The sequence below is a fragment of the Suncus etruscus genome, chromosome 3 (assembly GCF_024139225.1).
Source record: "Suncus etruscus isolate mSunEtr1 chromosome 3, mSunEtr1.pri.cur, whole genome shotgun sequence".
In the NCBI taxonomy this organism is placed as follows: domain Eukaryota; kingdom Metazoa; phylum Chordata; class Mammalia; order Eulipotyphla; family Soricidae; genus Suncus; species Suncus etruscus.
In genome coordinates, this window is record NC_064850.1 from 48,786,558 (window position 1) to 48,807,231 (window position 20,674).

At 41.0% G+C, this 20,674-nt stretch overlaps 1 protein-coding gene and 1 long non-coding RNA gene across 2 annotated transcripts in view; both read right to left on the bottom strand.

The window, feature by feature from the left end:
- LOC126003365 (uncharacterized) overlaps window positions 1–20,674 on the bottom strand; it is a 1,166,220-nt gene that overhangs the window by 974,342 nt on the left and 171,204 nt on the right. The window lies entirely within an intron of this gene.
- GPATCH2 (G-patch domain containing 2) overlaps window positions 8,143–20,674 on the bottom strand; it is a 134,049-nt gene continuing 121,517 nt past the window's right edge. The window contains exons 9-10 of the mRNA XM_049769515.1: window positions 18,539–18,627; window positions 8,143–8,582 (exon numbers count right to left, since the gene is read on the bottom strand). Coding sequence (XP_049625472.1) covers window positions 8,362–8,582; window positions 18,539–18,627 — 310 coding nt within the window. The 3' untranslated portion in view covers window positions 8,143–8,361. The remainder of the gene's footprint in view (window positions 8,583–18,538; window positions 18,628–20,674) is intronic.

Here is a 20,674-nt window from a genome sequence, read left to right on the forward strand (position 1 = left end):
AAATTGGGTCAGCAGTGTGAAATACAAGTGCCTTAAGCTATGTATTATCTTTCTGACAAGAGCAGTGAAATTGTATAAAATGTTCATTTTTTTTTTTTTGGTCACATTCGGCAGCACTCAGGGGTTACTCCTGGCTCTACCCTCAGAAATCTCTCCTGGCAAGCTCGCAGGACCAAATGAGATGTTGGGATTCGAACCACTATTCTTCTGCATGCAAGGCAAATGCCCTACCTCCATGCTATCTCTCCAGCCCCAAGACGTTCATATTTTTCTAAACTAACACTAATTCAACAACCTAAAATAAGAAATGTTAAAACAGGCCAAGGAAAAGTATCCCATCGTATCTCTATCAATTTTAAATCAGTGAGATTTTAAGTACTCAGAATTTTCCCTAGTATTAGTGTTCTTTTAAGTAAAAGGCTCCTTTATATATGAGACTTACTGAGTTAGCATTTAATAGAGTTGGACTCAATTTAGAAAACAAAAGAAAGAAAATTGAAACCGAGACATTTGAAAATCCCTGTTGCACAAGTTGGAACTTTATAGATGCATCATGCCTGCTACTGCTGTCACTTAAGAATGAATGCTTTGTAAGAAACTCCTCGAAGAAGATCCCTAGTTGGACAATTGATGATGGTCCTCTCAGTCTTGGGGAGTAGCTTATGGGGTGTTCTGTGCACTGCTTAGGAGTAGACTTCCTCCTCAACAAGTCAAGAAGCCTGCCTGCCTGTGGCCTGCCTGATCTCAAGATCAGGGGGCCTTTTGAACTGCCTGGAAACTTCTCTTTCCATCCAAGACACAATCCTGGACACACTTTCTTCCAGGAGTTAGCAACCCACATGTGGCTCTCACATGCCCCTGAATTCTCCCTTCTGTAGAAGTGAGGAGACAATGATTTGCATTGAGGTGATCAGATTCTCGGGGATTTAATCCTCCAAGTATTTTGGCCCACATGAGCTTTTCAAAATTAAAATGAACCTTTCATCCATGTGTATCATAAATGGGCATTTATAGGGATTATATGATTTTTTTGCAATCCATCTGAATATGTAACCAGAATTTTGTTTTCTTTCTCTGTCGCTATGTAATTACCCGGCAACAATAACAAAAGTGACATGTTTGAAGAACAGATAAAATGCTGCAAATTGGCCAGTAATGGTGATATTTCCTCATCTTCTGGAAAACCCATTTATTCTCTCTCAACAAATCAAGGCATTGTCAGTGCGTCCGCGTTGTGTTGCCGGAGGGGCTCTTCTAGTGTACGGGCTGCGGGTGAGCCCCGGAATGCAGATGAGGACCCCTCTCACCACAGCTTTCAGTGCCGCCAGCTGGTCTTTGCTGGCTTCAATTTCTAAATCATCTATAATGGGGCCGAGACCTCCCAAGCACTAAAAAGAGAGCACTGACATGCTGGACAAACTGGGAATTTTTTCCTGAAGAAGCTGCTATCTTGCACATCTGTCACAGCCGTGAGGGCCATTATTCACTGAGCTGGGAGGGGCAGGATGTGCTGGCTTGTCCCTGAGGATTTGTGAAGGGACTGAGTGGAGAAGTACAAAGCCTGGGTGGCCAGGCAGCTCCCTTGTCCAGGGGAGCAAGCTTGCTGGGAGAGGCTGTCCAGAAAACGGCAACGACTCAGGGGATGGGATCTAAAGGGATGTCTCCTATGGTTGAGTGCATCCAAAGAGCCCACCGCCCCCCAATTCTCACAAACACAGATCTCATAGGCAACCTTGGCATCAGGGGGACAATATAGTTTGATGTTATGACTCCCACTTGTTCTGTTCTCACAGGGCTTCATGTTGATTTAAAAGTGTCTTGCCAATTTCATAGGTTGAACTTGCAAACTATTAGAAGGTTTCCATGATAAACTGGGGCCAGGAGTTAAGATCTGAGGAATCACAGCTGCATCTCACAGAATCTGAATTCCAACCCTCCCTCTCATTCTCTGAACTCATATCATGGGGATGATTTTTGGACTGAATTTGAAGACATTTGCCTCAAGAAGGGAGTGAATTGGTGGGCTTGGGCCAGCATATATTGTTTATGTTTACCTAACTTTTTCCTCACTTTTACTAATAAATGTGGCCTTCTGGAATAAATAATATATTTGGGGGAAGGGTGAGTGGGTCATATCTAGAGATGGTAAGGCTCTATTTTGGGTTCACTCCTAGGGGTTTTGGGATTGTATGCAGTGCTGAAGATTGAACAAGAATTAATTGCCTGCAAGGAAAATGCCTTAATTATTGTACTATCTATCCACTGTGAAATACATATTTCTTATACTTCACAGCAAGAATAAAACAGATATATCATTGTTTGAGGAAGGTACTCTTCTTACTCAGAGTAACAAGCTAGGTAACTCTAGCTGAAAAATCAAGTATCATACACTTAAAATGCTAGTGTGTGTGTGTGCGTGTGTGTGTGTGTGTGTGTATGAGAGAGCGAGAGAAAGAGAGAGAAAGAAATAGTCTTGAATTGTTACTCACTTCATTCAAGCATTAAGGAGTAAACAGAACACTCTGATAATGCAACAGGAGGGAGGTCTGAGAACCTGGGAATGATTTAAGCTGTCTAACAATTCAAAGACAGAAGACAACTCTAATGTACAGATAAAACTAAAAGTGGTGATAGTAGATCATACTTCTGGCAGCTAATGGCATTGACTCGCTGGAGACAAATCTGGATCTACTTAAAATGTCAGGTGTGTAAAGTAATGAGTCTTTGCTTAGTTGGAGACCAGCAGAAGGAGCGTTCATGGTCTACTTGTCAGTTCAGTATATATTACTGTAGGCCTATTAAATAAATGAGTATTTAATATCCATAGAATAAAAAGGATAAAAAAACACTCTAACATTACTTAACATTTTGGGAGATGAGTTAAAATTTTAGAAATGTAAATGACAATGCTTCTTTCAGCAAACAGATTCCAACACTTGAAGGTCTATTCCAAAGTATTTCCAATAATGAAGTATGCTTAGGATCAAGGTAGAGTTTTCCAGAGTGAATGATACATAAATGATTCAGATTGGTACTTCAGGAGGCCGAAGAGAGCTTGCATTTGCCAAGCTACAATCATAGAATCTTGGAGCAGAAAAAAAAAAGACCTTAAACCTGTGAGCTTCAGACTGTCGTGAGATAAAATGAAACAGGAAAAATGTGTCAGAGTGGTACAAATAAGTTTACCATCTTTTTTCTCTCAATTTACAAAAAACAATTTGGACATTTTCAGGACTTTAAGGCTAGTAATAAATTTAGCATCACTGTTAGATTGTCAACAGGAATCATTTTAAAGCACTTTGACTTTTTATTATTCTTTTATGGCAAGAGGAAAACATTCAAAGCACAAAACTCAGGATTGCTTATAAATAACATACTTAAACATTGTGTTTTGTTCTTTTACTCTTGGTGGCACTATTAATAGAGCTTTCTGCCAGAAGGAAAAACTGAAAAGAAATCTAAAAGTCTTTGTTAAACAGATTCATTTTATAGTATCAATATATATCGCATTTCTTTAGAAAGACAAAATACAGGAATAAATGCTTTTACAAAGCTTCTTAACAGCACTTTTTCATTTTCATTAAATATAAACTGAAGATGAAAGTATCTGAAGAGAAGCAATAGTTCAATTGATTACAAGAATATGTTTACGGTATGAAAATCAACCCAGAACTGAAATGCAATACTTTGTAGCTTTGGTACATACTGCATACACACACCCTCTGGAAATATACTACTCTGTATACTGTGTGCCCATTTTTTAACTCTCTCAGCTTACTTAGATGATAAAAGTTGATATAATAGATTGAGCTCAATTAGTAAATGCTAGGTAGTAATAGTCTATTAAATTGATATCAAATAACTTTAAAAACCATAGTAAATAAATATGAAGAGACCAAAGCTTTAAATATTGCATTTGAGCCAGAAAAAAAAAAGAAGGAAAGAAGCCAAGAGAAGGAAGGAAGGATAGTGGCAAGAAGGAAGAAAGTGATTCGATTACAGTCTGGTTAGAGATAAACAGAAACAGGTGTGATTTCTATTAACCATTGCTAAGAGATGAGGATCTCGAGATGGTAAGAGAATCTTATGGTTCCCCTACAATTTTATTTTATTTTATTTTTTTAGCAAAAACTGATCCTTTGGAAGCACTGGTAACAAAGAACAGAGGAGTGGCTTTTAGAGAGAGCAAAGTAAAATTTGCCCACCTTTTTAAGGAGAGAGGACTTAGACATTCCAAATTAGGAATTTCTTTGGAGTCTTTGGGTTCTCTAGGCATTGATCTGGTAAAAATAAATTTGATAACACTTCAGTTGCTGGGCCTCCTTTTCGGAGGAGGTTGGGGAATTGTTGAAGGCCATGCCTGGTAGTCCTCTGACTACTTCTGCCTCTATGCTAGAATTACTCCTAGCAGTCAAGAGCAGGGGGATAGAACTGGCTCTGCTGCAGGCAAGACATGGGCGTTAAGCCTTGTACTACCTCTCTAGTCCTGGACTTCCTGTCTTAAAGACTTACTGTCTTAAAGGATACCTTTGGTTTAAAAAGTCCACATCTGGAAACTTCCCTCCCCCAAAAGTTCAAGTACAAGAGTTGACACTCATTTCTTCTGGCCAGCTGGTGAGGAGCACTGTGAGAGCCTGGAGGTAGGGTAGAAAGGTTCTATCTTCTGGCTTCACAATTTTCTTTTGTTTTTGTTTTTGGGCCACACCCGGTGACTCTTAGGGGTTACTCCTGAATATGCACTCAGAAATTGCTCCTGGCTTGGGGGACCATATGGGATGCCAGGGGATTGAATCATGGTTCGTCCTATGTCAGCTGCGTGCAAGGCAAATACCCTACCACTGCACCACTGCTCCTGCCTCAATTCACAAGTTTCAATTCTATGCAGCACAGTGCTTTCCAAAAATTAAAAAAAAAAATACTCTGGCGGCTAGCACAATAGCAGAGCAGGAATGGTTCTTGCCTCGTACACAACCAACCTAGGTAGATCCCTGGCATCCCATATAGTTCATCAAGCAGTTCCAGGAGTGACCCCTGGTTGCAAAGCCAGAAGTAAGCTTTGAGCACCACTGGATGTGAACAAAATAACAAAATACAAACAAACAAACAAACAAACAAAAACCAACACACACAAAAGGTTTTCTAGGCTCCCAAGAGCTACAGAAGTTAGAGGGAGGCCTGTTCCTGAAAGGAGCCAAAATCATGATGATGATGAACTATTTTGGTGTTGGCAGTATCAAAGAATAATTCCTACTGCCCCGTTGGAAGTAATTGAGCACTTAAAAAACAGGTACTCTGATGGAGACTCCTCTAGAAAGCCCTAGAAACAGAATTCAGGACCACCTTGGGATGCATCATACTCTTCCTCTCTGCCAGGCTCCAAACACAGGGATGTAGGAGGCAGGAACCAAGACCCAATTTCAGGCCACATGCTCTGAATTGGCCTCTGACATTACCCATCAGTGCTCCCAGGAGGCCTCTCTTCAATGGGAACATGTTAGCTTATTCAGTCTTAGAAACCAAACAGCCAATCAAACCACCAGCTCTCAAACAGATCAAGAACTCAGTTTTAGCATGATGATGTTTGCCTAGTCTTGGACCATTCCCTCCAACTTTTCCTCACTTGGAAGTCAATGCTTGAACATGTTCCTTTGAAAGGGGCCCATTTCTTAGTATAAATCCTGTTGAAAAAGAATCATAAAATGGGGTAGCTCATCTGGTAGTGAAGAGGGCCCTCGCAATGTGTCTTACTGCCAGCACTGGGGAAAGGAGAGAATTCTGGATGCCCAAGTCCTCATGTGGCCAGCAAGGCCAGGGAAGCCTAAAGACAGATGTTCTCCCTCAGCACAGTGCTGACTTCAAACACCTGCCCATGTCCTGGTGCCTTTCTAAATGGGGTAAAAACTTAAAAAAGACCCAGTCTGTCACCTTGGTTATAGCTGCCCACCATGGAGTGGTACCAGAACAGGTGTTCGTCTACAGTTATGACATTGGGAGAACTTAACTTTCAGGGAACACCTGAGAGTTGTGACATCCAAACTTCTTCCCTCCCCATTTACAAAACTCTGGGGGACTTGATTTTTTTTTCAAAAACAACAAAAAGCAAGAAAATTGCTAAAAAACCATAATAGCTCCACTCATTTTGATTAGAACAGAAGATTGTTAGGGCAAGGAAACACAATAGTCCCCATTTTCCCAAGCACAGATACTTAGATGGCACAGAACTAAGAGAGAAAGGGACTATCAACCCCATATTGGGGTGACAAGGTGATATGATGGATTTGTCAGCTGCAACACTTCTGCCTCTGCCTCTCTAGTGGGGAATGATGACAGGCTGGGAGATTTTCATGTGTAGAGGCCAGGGCTATCTGAGAATACTTAATACCTTCCTCAGAAATAAGAAATAAAGGCCTAAATTTATTAGGCAGGTAGATTCATTTGTGCTATTTAATTCAACTGGTGCTCCATTTTGGACAGAGTATGGTGATTAGTCTTTGATGGCAAGTGAATTTTTTTTGGTCTTGTGTTACACCTGACTTGGTGTTCAAGGATTTTGAGAGAACTGTACTGGGGAATCCTCCATGTGGGTCATGCTCTCAGCCCTTTGGTCCATTTCCTGACCTCATATCAACAAGTACAGATACTAAGATGTACAGATGTAGTATCTTTTTCCATAGGAAGCACGTGGTTCTGAAAGCACTGAGCATGGTTTCCTACAAAAGTAACGATGTGTTTAACTTGGCTTTAAAGTAACTACTATGATGCAGAAAAGGGCAAGTTGGAACCATTCATTTTCTTGCTCATTTTACAGACAGACTGCCAGGAATCTGAATTCTTGGGGGCAAGGGAGAAGGAAGTCATTTAAGTCTCCAGATATATTGATTTTATATTCTCACAATATACTCCTCTGGTTGAAATTTCCAATCAGTTTACTACAGTTGAGTTGATTTAAAAAAAATAACCATGGGGTCAGTGAGGTAGAAGTCAGTTTATATTAGCAGGGTTTACACCTCAGTCGTGGGGGAAATTTTGAAAAAAAAAAGAAAGAAAGAAAAAGAAAAGAAAAATAAGAAAACCCTTTTCTCAAAACAAAAAGTCGCTTACTGCTGTGAACGAGGTAAACATTGATCCAATCCTTAGTAAAGTAATGTTGAGGGCACGCGGGTGGTCACAACGGTGAGGTTTATTTCTGTCCAAATATCAGGAAACATGAGTCACTGCAAATGTCCTATGACAGTGTCCAAGGACAGATTCTCAGTGGGGCTTGGGGATGCCGTCCCACCAGGGAATTGGCATTGGGAAGTCAGAACTCCAGGCAGATGAACTTGACCAACTCCTCAAAGGTCTGCTTAGGACCCCAGTAAATGGGTCCCTTAGTTGGGGAGAACAGGAAATAGCACTGTTCTCCCTGGCCTGCCCCATTGCAGAAACCCAGGGGAGTATATTCACCCTTGCTTATGGGGTGGGGATTTGTGGTTGAAGGTGCCTCCGACATATATGTGATCAGAGGAGATTTAGGCTCTGGAAATGACTGACCCAGGAGGATCAAAACAACTGGATAAAAGAATTTACAACTAGAAATAGCAGCAAATTCTTTTTTTTAATTTATTTTGTTTTTGGGCCATACTTGGCAGTGCTCAGGGGTTACTCATGGCTCTGTATTCAGGAATCACTTCTGGCAATCTCTGGAAACCTATAGAATGCCAAGGATCAAACCAAGGCTGGCTACGTACAAGGCAAACACCCTCTCCATTGTGCTATTGCTCCTGACCAGCTGCAAACCCCTGACAGCACTCAGGAGTTACTCCTGGCTCTACGCTCAGAAATTGCTCCTAGCAGGCTCGGGGGAACCATATGGGATGCCAGGATTCGAAACACCATCCTTCTGCATTCAAGGTAAACGCCCTACCTCCATTCTATCTCTCTTACTCCCAGCTGCAAATTCTTTTTTTTTTTTTTTTTTTTTTTTTTTTTGGTTTTTTGGTTACACCCGGCAGTGCTCAGGGGTTATTCCTGGCTCCAGGCTCAGAAATTGCTCCTGGCAGGCACGGGGGACCATATGGGACGCCGGGATTCGAACCGATGACCTCCTGCATGAAAGGCAAACTCCCTACCTCCATGCTATCTCTCCGGCCCCTACCAGCTGCAAATTCTTAGCAGGCCCCTTTCATCTCCTCTGACTTTCATGTTAGCACCATGGACAGCGGTATTGGCCCTTTGCTAAAATCTCTTGCACACAGGCAGCTTAGTGAAGGGGTAGGTAGTCAAAACCACAGAATTTAGCTTGGAACATGGTCTCCACCTCTGCCTTTGAGCCAATGGTGTGAATGAGCTGGGAATAGGGCTTCCTCTTGGCTTTTCTTCTCAGCAGGATTTTCCCGAACTGGGGGCAGTGATGGCAGTAGTGTTTTTGGGGAGAGGAAAGCCCAGCCCCAGCCCCTTGGGCCTCTGTAATGCCTGGATAGGCTCGGCTATTCCCTTGCTGTCGCGCCCCAGGCCTGAGCCTGGTGTCCAGCCCATGTTCTGGAGCATTCGGTTCCCGATGTTGTTCTCCAGGATCGGTGGGGCGTTCTCCCCCACGAACCCTGTAACAGGAAAAGAAGACACAAGACACTCGTTAGTGGACCCCTGGGATAAGTTTCAGAGGCCAAGAAAAACCTGTGTTTGACGCAGCTCTTCTTGCTCATGGGCAGCAGAATTGGTTTACACAGCTTTGGAGTTCATATGGCAAAAGGAAGGGAGAGAAAATGGTCTGGGATGGAAAAAAAAATCACACTTCGTATTTATGGCTTAATGATCGCACCTGTGGAGAGTTCTGTTTGCTCAGTTTTGAAAAACAAAATTCACCTTCCTTGTCACAGAAAAAGGTGTGAGACAATGCAGGCTGTCAGGGGATCACCAAAACGGAGTGAGAGCCAACTGTCCACATTTGGCCAGGGAGTGAGGGGGGGATGGTCCTCAGGGACCTGTGCTGGTGGGATTGGGAAGAGGAGCTGAGCTGGGCATGGCCAGGCACCAACAGCCTGAACCCAAATCCTCACGAGCCTGCAGAGGAGCGAGGAGGTGATGCTGACAGGGAGCACGTTTCTCTCCTCTCTTGGTTTCTTGGGTGAATCATAAAGTTCTTAGTGACAAGGCCCAGAGAAGTGACTCCAGCAGAAAAATTTGGAAACCCCATTAGTCAATGAGGCATGGAAAAGGGAAGGGGAGTTGGGACTTGACATGGTAGTTGAGTGAGGGCCTGACCAGGTCTGTTGAGAACCCTGAAACCCTTGTCTCTGATGGAGATATGCCTCCATTCCTTCAATTACCAGAAATGCCTTTCAAGGGCAAGCTGGGTTCCTTGTTTTGGGGACACCAAGGAGGACCTGGACATCTTTCCTGCTCTGGCATTTTCCTCACTAAGTTCAATAAAAAATTAACTTAGGTAGTGGTGAGATGGAACAATGGTTAAGGCACTTGTCTTGCATGTGGCCAACCTGCTTTCAATTCCCCTGCACCACAGAGGGCCCCTGATCCCTGCAAATAGCCTTTCTTCCTCTGTTTCATAGATTCATTTATTTTAGTTTTTGGGGGGGGGAGTCACACCTAACAGTGCTCAGGGCTTATTCCTGGCTCTGCATTCAAAAATCACCCCGGAAATGCTCAGGAGATATAAAGGATACCAGGTATTGAACCCAGGTTAGACACAAAAAGGCAAGGTCCTGCTCTGGCCCGAGTCCCTGTTTTTTTGTTTGTTTGTTTGTTTGTTTTTTCAATCCTGGCTTTATTTCCCTTCTATGGAATTTCAATTCAGATGAAATAAGACTTTCTCTTGGGCAGGAAGGAGAATGGAGCAACATTTGATATCTCAGATGCGAAATCGCCTCACAAAGATGCTAATTCCTGAAGGGGACAGAAAAATTAGCACCCGAACAATAGTTTTTCTAGGCAACAATCTTAAAGCAAATAACAGATACTTCATTTTCCATTGAAAATTATTCCCAAAGAGAAGAAACAAAAACAAAAACAAAAAAAAAAAAAGAAGAAAATTATTCTCAGCTGGGACCTGAGGTGGGTCTCATCCTTCTTTGATGAGATTAAAGCTCAAGAGTGAAACAACTCTGGCTCAGCACAGCATGCAACCACCAGAATTTCTTTCTCTTCGACTCCTGGCAGTGCTAAACCCTTTAAGTCCTTTTCTAGAAGATGCTCCTGCTTGGGCAATTTTAGAAACACACAGCCTAGTGCCCCCTCCATGGACCCCTGCTCCCACCTCCCAAAGCCTGCCTCCCTGAATGGCTTCTGTATCAGAGCTCAGAGGGTCCTTCCCCCTCCACACCTCCCCAGTCTTCCAAAGAGAGTATCGTGAATGGTAATTCACTGGCGTAATTGGCTCAAGAGATGAAAATCTTGTATCGGCCTCTCTTCACTGCTAATCTATCCAGCTGACTGCAAGCCTAATTGGCAGCTTGTTTAGCAATTTGGCTCCTAAAGTGCTGTATTGATGTTGGATAAACAGCCAATGGGAGGGAGGTGACATGCAGAGCTGGCCACACTGGGGTGCTCAGCAATGGCCTCGTCCTATGTCCTGTGTTCGGCAACAAGAGCAGTTCTCTCTCTCTCTCTCTCTCTCTCACTATCCAACCTTCTCCATTCCTTTAGTGGCCTGATTCACTTACAAGCCATCATTCTGTCCTCTGTCCAGGAATCAATGTCAGGTTAATGGCTTTCTGACCGCTGTCCAGAGCTCAAGATTTTAACATCACACAGTGTTTTGAGATCTGAGCAAGCAGTAGGTGTTCAATGTTAAATAGCTTCAATAATTATTTGTTTTGGTTTTGGGGCCACACCCAGAAGTGCAAAAATTGCTCCTGGCAGTCTTGGGGAACCATATGTGATGTCAGGGATTGAACTCAAGTCTGTCTTGACCCGAATAGCCACATGCAAGGTCACAAACCCTACTGCTGTGCGCTGGCTCTGGCCCTTGTTTCTTTCATTTTAGGTCATGCTCAGTGGTGCTCAGAGCTGGCTTGCTCCTGCTCTATGCTCAGGGTTCATATGAGGTGCTAGAGATCAAACTGGGGTGGGGGGGCAGCAATATGTGAGGTAAGCACCTTCCCTGCTGTACTGTTTCTCTCTGCCTCCCCTGTATTTCATCTCATAAATACAGTAAAAGCCACATAAATTCAGGTCGTTACCCATTTTGTCTGTAGTATTATCGTCATTTTCCCCTCATGAATTTTGTTAAATAAGATCAGCTGAGGTAGTTCATTGCTTAAGAAGGAAGACAAGGCATTTAGCAGTGTATCTAAAAGTAGTAGCTCATCATTTTCCCTTTAAGTGATTTTTAAAAAGCTTTGCCTGAGAAGCATAATCTATATTTAGAGAAGGGGTGTTTATATTCACAAATGCTTTGGTTATACAAAAATACACTTCTTATGGAACAATGATCAACGGATACTTGCAAAATAAAAAAGTCTTTGCAGAAATAAACAAGCACACTTCCAATAAACGTGCATTGGTGTTATTTGTACAATGCAATAAGGGCCAATTCTGGTTTGCCAACTGCAGGCCAGACATGGAGCATGCCCAAAGGTACTGTCTGACATAACCAGTCCTAGAGAAATGAACATGGCCACATTCTGGGACAGCTCAGACTCAAACTGGTAACACACTGAGAAAGTCTTGGCAAGCTCCTGGATCATGAGAATTTAGAACAAGGCTTTAGGCTAGAGATGATGCTCTGAGTCCTTAAAGTCAATTAGGTGAAGGCAGAGAGATAGTACAATGGAGATGGCATTTGCTTTGTACACTGCTAACTATGCTTCAATCTCCAACATCCCATAAAGTCCCCTAAGCTTCTCCAGAAGTAACTCCTGAGCCCACAATGAGGAGTAAACCCTGAGCTCCACCCAGGTGTGGCCTCAAAACAAACAAAAGTCAAATGGGTTATAAGGGGTCACAGGGCAAGCTATTACCAGCTGTCTGAAATATAATGATGATGCAGAAGATGATGGATAACAGGAACAGGTCTGTTGGCAGGCAAAGCGTCCAGAACCTCCTCTGCTGATCTCTCTTCCATTTTGAAAGGCCATTGCTTGTTCTGTTTCTGGGGTTTGAAGTCCTTCCAACCCAAAGCCAAGAAGTGAGAAGGATGCTCCACTTAGAATTAGGGTTCAGCACCTCTGTGTTCCATGCTACTTGGCTTGACTGAACTCTGAAATCCATCTAAAGTTTCTCCTCTGACACATTTTCCAGGATGACTGAAATTTCATTCTACTGACCAATTCCCATTTTCTGGACCCAAAAGCTGGCTGAGAAAGTCCAAATGGTTTCTACTGTTCCAAAGTACCCAGGATTCGTTTTGTTTCTTCTGCGGCTTTGTCTTGAATAGGATATGACAATAATTCATGGTTCTGATGTCTCTGTTGTTAACAGCATATGTTGGATTTTGTTTTTTCATCCATTTTGATAATCACTGAATTAGCATAGGCCTTTGATCATTTACATGTCTCCAGTCCCACCCTTGTCCAGTGTATTCTGTCTTGGAAGCTTGGGGCCTGGATGTTGGCAACACTTTGAGAAAGAAGTCAAGCCAGTCACCTGGATGTGATCAGGTCATGTCTGGCTCATCGTTGTTAAACTGGATTTGGTGCCTGGGTGTGATCACTTGGATGTAGCGCTCTGCATTCAGAAATTATCCCAGCAGGCTTTGAAAATGATATGGGATGTTGGAGATTTAACCTGGGTTGGCCATGCCCTAGGCAAATGCCATATGTGCTGTGCTATCACTTCAGCCCCTGTCTGTGTTGTTTTTAGGCCCCACTTGGTTATGCTCAGGGTTTATAACTGGGTTTGCTGTAAGACTGCTAGAGCTGGACCCATTTTAAATAGATTCAATAAAATTCCCCTCCCTATATGTTCTGCATTATTTCTCCTCGGCTGGACTTAAGTACTAATGTCGTCCTTGTTTCAGGTGTTCTGAAATTTAACTTTTTAATTTAAATTTAATTTTGTCTAGGTATATCTTAAATTATATTTAGTATTTCTTGATAAAGATATTTGTTTTTGAATAGGGGTATTTATTTTCTTCCAATCCTAAAAACTGTCACTTATTTTCTTGAATATTAATGAATTATTACCCCCTGACCTTTTTCTCCACTTCTTCTAGAAGTTCTTACAAACACCTCTGTGTTGAGGAGCATTCTTTAATGACTTTTCTCTAGCCAGAATAATGTTTTCATATTTTCATTTCTTTGTACTTCTTTTAAAGTTTCTTTGGACCACTCAAAATCTTGTGGTTCACTGCAACTTGGATAGAACTGGAGAAAAATGGGTAAATACCATATAATCTCACTCAATGGTGGCATATGGGGAAATTTAAAAGTACTGAATAATTCTAAACCCTTGGTTTTGGATTAAGGGCTGATATTGCTAGGCAGAGGAATGAAGAAATGGGCTAGAAATGGCATAAAGATCTTAGTAGAAGATGAGGGGTAACTGGGTGATGGTAACAGTTGAGGAGACTGGTCACATGTGCTGATGGTAAGGTGGAATAAATGTATACTGAAAATTTAATATTATTGTAACCATGTTACCTGAACTACACTTAAAAATCTGACATCTGATCTACTGATTAAAACTGATGAATTTGTCATTTTTCAAGACTTTTCTCCCCAAATAATCACCTCAGATTTCTATTTGGTTCTTAACTATAGCTCTTGTTGGTTTCTGAAGTTTCTTTCTTTCCTTAAATATTTAATTTTGATGCTTTGTGAATAACTTTTCTGTTGATTTGTTTTGGAACCACTCCCAAATATGCTTCAGGGATCACAGAGTAGCAGGGGCCAAAGTTGAGTCTACTATGTGCAAAGCATGTGCTCTACTCCTCGGAGCCCCAACTCAGTGGTCCTTAGGTCAAGTTTTGGTTGTTATTTTATGGGTTTGTTTGGTTTTTGGGTTATACCTGGTGGCTCTCAGGAGTAACTCCTGGCTCAGCATTCAGAAATTATTCCTAGCAGATTTAGGGGATGATATGGGATGTTGGAGATTTAACTTTGGTTGTCTGTGTCCTAGGCAAATGTCCTACACACTGTGCTATCACTCCACCCCATTTTACTTTTTTGGGCCACACCTAGTTAAGGCTCAGGGCTTATAACTGGGTCTGCACTCAAAGATTATTCATGGCAGTGCTCAGGGGACTATATGGGGTGTCTTATAGTCAATCGCATGCTGGACAGCACCCTATCCACTGTATATTATCTCTGTAGCTCCTCGTGTGGTAAAATTTTGTTTTTCATTCTCCCCTTTTCTGAGGTGAGAATGTTGTAGAGGTGCAGGTTGTGTAAGGAACCCAAACACACCCAGGTGCTTGGTTTGGCTCAGTTCCCAAAGGAGTATCTGGGCTTCACAAGGTTCACAAGACAGAAAACACTGGATGTGGGTAGAATGGACATGGGGGCCTGCTGAGGACTACTGCTGATGAACATTTCTCTTCTTTCCTGCCTGTGAGGTGACCACACATTTATTGAGCACACCCGGGGATTCTGTTGCTCAGAACAGCAGCTGTTTCCTGTCGACTGCACTCACTCACTCACCCTCCTTCACAGTGTCTGTGCCTACATGGGTGATGAAGGGGTTTTATGGTGCTGGGCTTTTAATTCATGTTCAAATAGTTTGATTTTGACATTAATTCTCCTTATGGAATAACAAATGCCCCAAAGCAATAGAGACTGAGAACTGGTCTTCAGCAGGTGGTTAGGATAGGGGAGCAGTGGACATTGGGAAGGTGGTGGAAGGAAGTAAGGCTCTACGGAGGGAATGTGTTGCAAGCGACATCATAGTATTCTAAACTGTGGTGATTAAAATGTGAAGAATGCTACTTCCTCCCACCTGCAATCGTTTTTATGTTTTAAAATCCTGGAAGAGATTAAAAAAATATTCATAGCTGGGGCTTCAGAAAGAGGAAAGCAGGCAAAGCATTGGCCCTCTCCCCAAAATACAAAAAATATGACTATAATTTATAGTGATCTTATAGACCCAGAGATAAAAGAATAAAAAATGAAACTGCTAGGGACAAGAGAGCTCATAAACAGTGGTGGGGTGATTGCTTTGCGTGCGGCCAACCTGGGTTCAATTCCCAGCATCCCTCAGAGCACAGCCAGGAGTGAGATTCTTGAGTACAGAGCCAGTAGGGAGGAAGCCCTGAGCGCTGCTGGGAATGGTTTCTCCTTGCCCCCCTGCCGCCCCCCCCCCCAAATATAACCACTGACAATATACACTTGGCCATATGAAGCAACCCACATGCTGAAAAGGAATTCATCATTTCCTGATTATATTCATGACAACTTTTAGTTGAGAGTCCTCTTGTTCAAGACCTTCACCCATGACAATGATTTCTCACCTGTCTGAACTGCAGTTAACAGTCACAATAATACTGAATAATACTGAAATAGTGGAATGTGGAAAAAAGAGCCAGGGAATCATTGCGAACTGTGTAGCTGTCTCATGCCTAGAGACAAGCAAACTCTTGGTATGGCCACTGGAGTGAGAACCTGACACCCAACTATCAGCTCTCTGCATAACTGATGACTTATAGAAACAAGATGGGATTCCTCTGGATGAACATTCTCACTGTTTTCAACAGGAAAATAGCCAGTCAGCAGTCTACATCTCAATAAGACCCTCTCAAGCCACTTAAATCAAAGAGGAGAGAACAATAAGGTGGGAACATGAAGTGAACCCGAAATTAAAAAGATGTCCACCTCAACAGACCCACTGAAGCCACATTCACTCATTTCTCCAGAAGCACTGAATTGCACCAAAAACACAGACCAGAACCACCAGCATCGCTGGCTGCCTTTTACAAAACGTGTTAATAATAGCCCTTCTGTTTTGTTCGCTGCTTTTCTTCACCTTTACTGATGACATTTTTCAGACTATAAAATGCATTCTGCTGGCAAACCTTCTTGCTTCAACAGCTCTCAATTTTCTAACAGTAAATCTACATTCCCCGGCGCGGGGACGGACATCCACTATCTTTGGGTCTGTGACTTTGAATGAGGCTGAGAACAAGCCGTACATTTAAAAATCAATAGCTCACCTTATCAATATTCATTTGACTTTGTCAATACAAGAATACAAAGGTGAAAGAGCAGTAAGTAAGCTAAAGCACTGAAATAAATCTGTGTTCCTGTCACAATTAATAAATGTTCAGCCGATAACACTGCTGGTGCCTTTGGAGTCTTCAAAAGCAACTGAAACCAGGTCCAGCTGAAATTTCAGAATCCTTAAATTGCAGTCAACATGCTCAGATTTGGAGTTATTTTTTACAGATATCCAGGCAGGAGTGAGGACTTTTAGTCTTTAAAAAAATATATATTCGGGGCTGGAGAGATAGCATGGAGGTAAGGCGTTTGCCTTTCATGCAGGAGGTCATCGGTTCGAATCCCAGCGTCCCATATGGTCCCCCGTGCCTGCCAGGAGCAATTTCTGAGCATGAAGCCAGGAGTAACCCCTGAGCACTGCCGGGTGTGACCCAAAAACTACCAAAATATATATATATATATATATATATTCATTATATATGTCCTATAGAGTTATCTATCTTGATTTAATTTAAGATAGTTTGAAATTATTGTCAAGATATAGTTTGGGATTATAGCATCAGAGTGTATAATTCTAGTTTTCTAATCATTTGGAGGTGGCAGGCAGGGTAAAACCTTACTAAACTCAAGGATAGACCACATACTATTTCACATAGCTCTGAGGAGCTTATAAAACATTGTTATTGCTTTTGTTCTATTAATTCTCATTCCAAGCTAAAAGGAACTTGAGTCCGCTCCCATCTACATTTTTCCAGCTCTGACTGAATGCTGAGTAAAAACAGAAGGAACTTTACAAATTCTCAGATCCATGTATTTTTCTGGAACTCTGTACTGATTTATCTATTGAAGGGAATTTAGCTTAAAGTAATACTACAGACCAATGCAAAGTTGGAAGCTTGAAAAAATAGAACCGAAATGGATGATATTCCAGAATTTGAAAATATGGGTGTTCAGAAAAAGATTATCTCAGGTTACAAACATGAGCAAAGTGTCTTTATGCAAATACAATTTTTCCTTGAATTGGGGTAATAATCTTCCCCTTAGAGTGAGTTTATTCGTATTAGGAGATATTCTTTGTAAAACAGAGTTTTTCAATCACCTCTTTCCCTCAGAGAGAAAATGCCATACCTAGCTTTAAATATATGTTGAAAATATATAGCATAATTCTCTTAAGCTACTCCTTTCTGAGCAATTGCAAAAAAATAATGACACTATATCTATGACTTTTATTTTGGGAGTGGAAAAAAATCAAGTCATGCAATCAAAATCCCGAATCTTCAGAGAATGACAATTTTAAAGTATAACATCTGGACTCTGCTGGTGTGTGTTTTATGAATGTGTGAGGCTAAAGTTTAATGCTGATACCCAGACACTGTTTAAACGATTTCCCTGGATGCTGTTGAGTTGTAACGTCAAAATCACCTTGTAGAAATCATTGTATTAGCCTCTCTCCTACCATTCTGCCTTTTCCTTCTCACTTCACATATGCTAAGGCCAGACCCTGACATTCTCTTCTCTTCACCGCTGCTCCAAAGTGCTTTAGTTTCATTCCTAAGATGGTTCCTGGACTATTTCTGCCATAATGTTTGAATCATTGAAAGTTAAGAGAATTCAGGGGGCCATTCAACTGAAATGGGAATATTAAAGAATCCTACACCTGCCTTCTGAAAGATGTGAAGCTAAGGACTTAGGATGTGTGTTTGATTAAAAAGTGGCTGCATGCTCCCATATAAGGAGCAAGATAGGAAACACTCTCATATAAATGTTCTGCATTCTACAGAACAAGGCAAAAAAGTTCCTGTGGAATAAAAGACAGATAATAACAGGCTCAAGTAAGCATATGTGGCGAGTGATTTTTAACTCTACCAGGTGCATCACTGGTATTTGTTTACTTCATAAGGTGTGCTGCAGAAACAAGTTTTTACATATGTATATGCATATGTATGTTGTTTTACATATGGTCTTTGAAAGCACATGGGTTCAGGAGTGACCCTTCCATTGGAAAAATTATGTCACCTTAGTCAATTACCCAGTCTTTTTGGACTTTTTAATTTACTCTGTTTATTGTTATTATTACTGTTACTATTTAGCTTTGAGATCAAATATGGCAATTCTCAGGGCTTACTCCTGATTGTGCTTGGGGGACCATGTGTGGTCTTGGAAACTGAACCTGGGCTGACCTGGTGCAAGGCAAGCATCTTCAACTCTAAACCACATCTCTGACCAGGAATGTCCATTTTAGTATGAGATGAGGGCACTACCACAGCCATAACTGGTCACCCTGAAAATAATTTACACCGAGATCATATAATGTGACCTTGACACTAAACACGAACAAGTTCAGTTCTGATAACTGGGTCTCTCCCCAAGTATTGGTGATGGAAATATCAATAACTTTTTTTTGCTGATGAGCTGTAGAAAATCTTGTTTGGCCCGACCCTTTCATAATTTACCTGTTGTTGTGGGTCCAGGCAAAGGTGCCGCCTTCCTTCTCCGTTTGATATCTCCAGTGCATAAGGATCCTAAATGCATGCTTGTTTGCCTATAAGTAATTATCGAGGGGAGGGGGGGGAAACAACAAAAAATACTATTATCAAAGGCGGCGATTGGGGGGAGAATTACACACAAATACACATCTTATATAATCTGAGCCTAAATCAAAACATTCTCGACCAAGATGGAGCAGTGGAGTCAAACCACCAATCTTGTTTATATCAAAACATAATTACGCCTGTTGACAAGCGTTCAGCGGCTAAATGCGCCATCATAAATTGTTACTGGAATGAATAATATAAAAGGAATGCTTTTTAATTTTCCAAACTGGCAATCTTTCTGGCTCAACATAAAATCAAGCTCTGTAGCGTCTGACAGGAAAATAGCTAAGATTAATTATGTAAAGAGATCACAATATTGTTGCTAGGTTATCAATTGGTTACTAATGCCTTACTGTCAGAACAACATTTATTACAGGAAAAGTGTGATCAATTTCTTTCAGGATGTTCTGTGGCAGTGGATTCTCTTAAAATATTTTAAATAAATATAAGGAAATAACATTCTGCCTTATAATTCACACAATTAGGAGTAGTCAGTTAATTATTTATTAGCCAGGTGAGGAAACCATTTGAATGTTGCCCCTATATAGACTAACATGATATTGGACTATACATACAAAGACAAGATAGGCAAAAAATGAGAAACAAAACCATTGACTCTTCTTGTAACTTGCAACAATTGCATCTTTCTCTCAAATCAAATGCATTTTGAAAAAATTAGAAAAGGCCCAGTAGACATTAAGTACACCTGACTTAATGCTGAAAAGGATATGAAAGTCTTACAACTTTCCATGCTATAAAGGGACTCTGTTCATTTCCTGGGCCATAATCCCTGACATGGGTTTGGGGTGGTGTCTGGGGATCATGAAGTAGAAATAAATGAAGCGTGTTTATCATAGCACATGTTTTTTTCTTTTTCCCCAGCAATCAAGAAAGAGCTGGCAGAATCGAAAGAAGCTTTATGAGATCCAATTTGAAAACAGTAAGACTGTTAGAAATCTTAAAGGAAAAAAAATTAATTCAGGTAAAAGTCAAGGTATATAGCTATTATTTTTTGTTTATTTAGGTTTGGGCATATTTAAATAACTTTATTATAAAAATATATTTAACTTAAATGATATCCGTGGTTTATAATATTGTCAATAGTGGTTTTTCAGGCACACCATTCCAACATCCCTCCCATCAACATAACTGATTTTTTAAAAGGAAAAATTTCTAAAATCTATTTCCAATTACTATTTCTTTTAGACCTGATCTCAAGTTTGATAATCAGTTCCTCAAAGATATTATCTATAAAGCTACAACTCTGCTTACTTAGGAAAGAAATATTTAACTTGTTAAAGCCTCAATCCTCCTATTTATTTATTTATTTATTTAGTTTTTGAGTCACACATGGCAGCGCTCAGTGGTTACTCCTGGCTCTACACTCAAAAATCACTCCTGGCAGGCTCGGGGGACCATATGAGACGCCAGGATTCAAATCACTGTCCTTCTGCATGCAAGGCAAATGCCTTACCTCCAGGCTATCTCTCCAGCCCCCCCCTTTTTAAATTAAAAATTTGATGTATTAGAACTGAAGCAATAGTAAGAGCAGGTTAGGCATTTGCCTTGCATGTGGCAGATCCAGGTTTGGTCTTTGGTACCCATTAGAGTTACCCAAACTAGGAGTAATCCCCTGGACATAGTCCCAAACAAAAACAAATTGATGTATTACACAGTTAAGGTAATGTGTTTATAGTGGTTATTGTCACTTCTGGTCTGGTTGTAACTGTGTACAATAAGGTGTGTGTGTGTGTGTATTTATTTAAAGATATGCAAGTGTTTATTTGAATATAGTGAAAAATTAGTTGAGAAGTAGAATTTCTACCATAACATCTATCTATAAAAATAAATTAATACATACAATTAATAATCAGCTAATTAGGCTGCTAATCCAGGAGGTATATACAAAATACCATGTAAATCTGTCAATATAGTTTAATAGCAAACTGGCATATTTTTCTAGTTTTATCTTTCCTTTAGAATAGTTGAAAACCT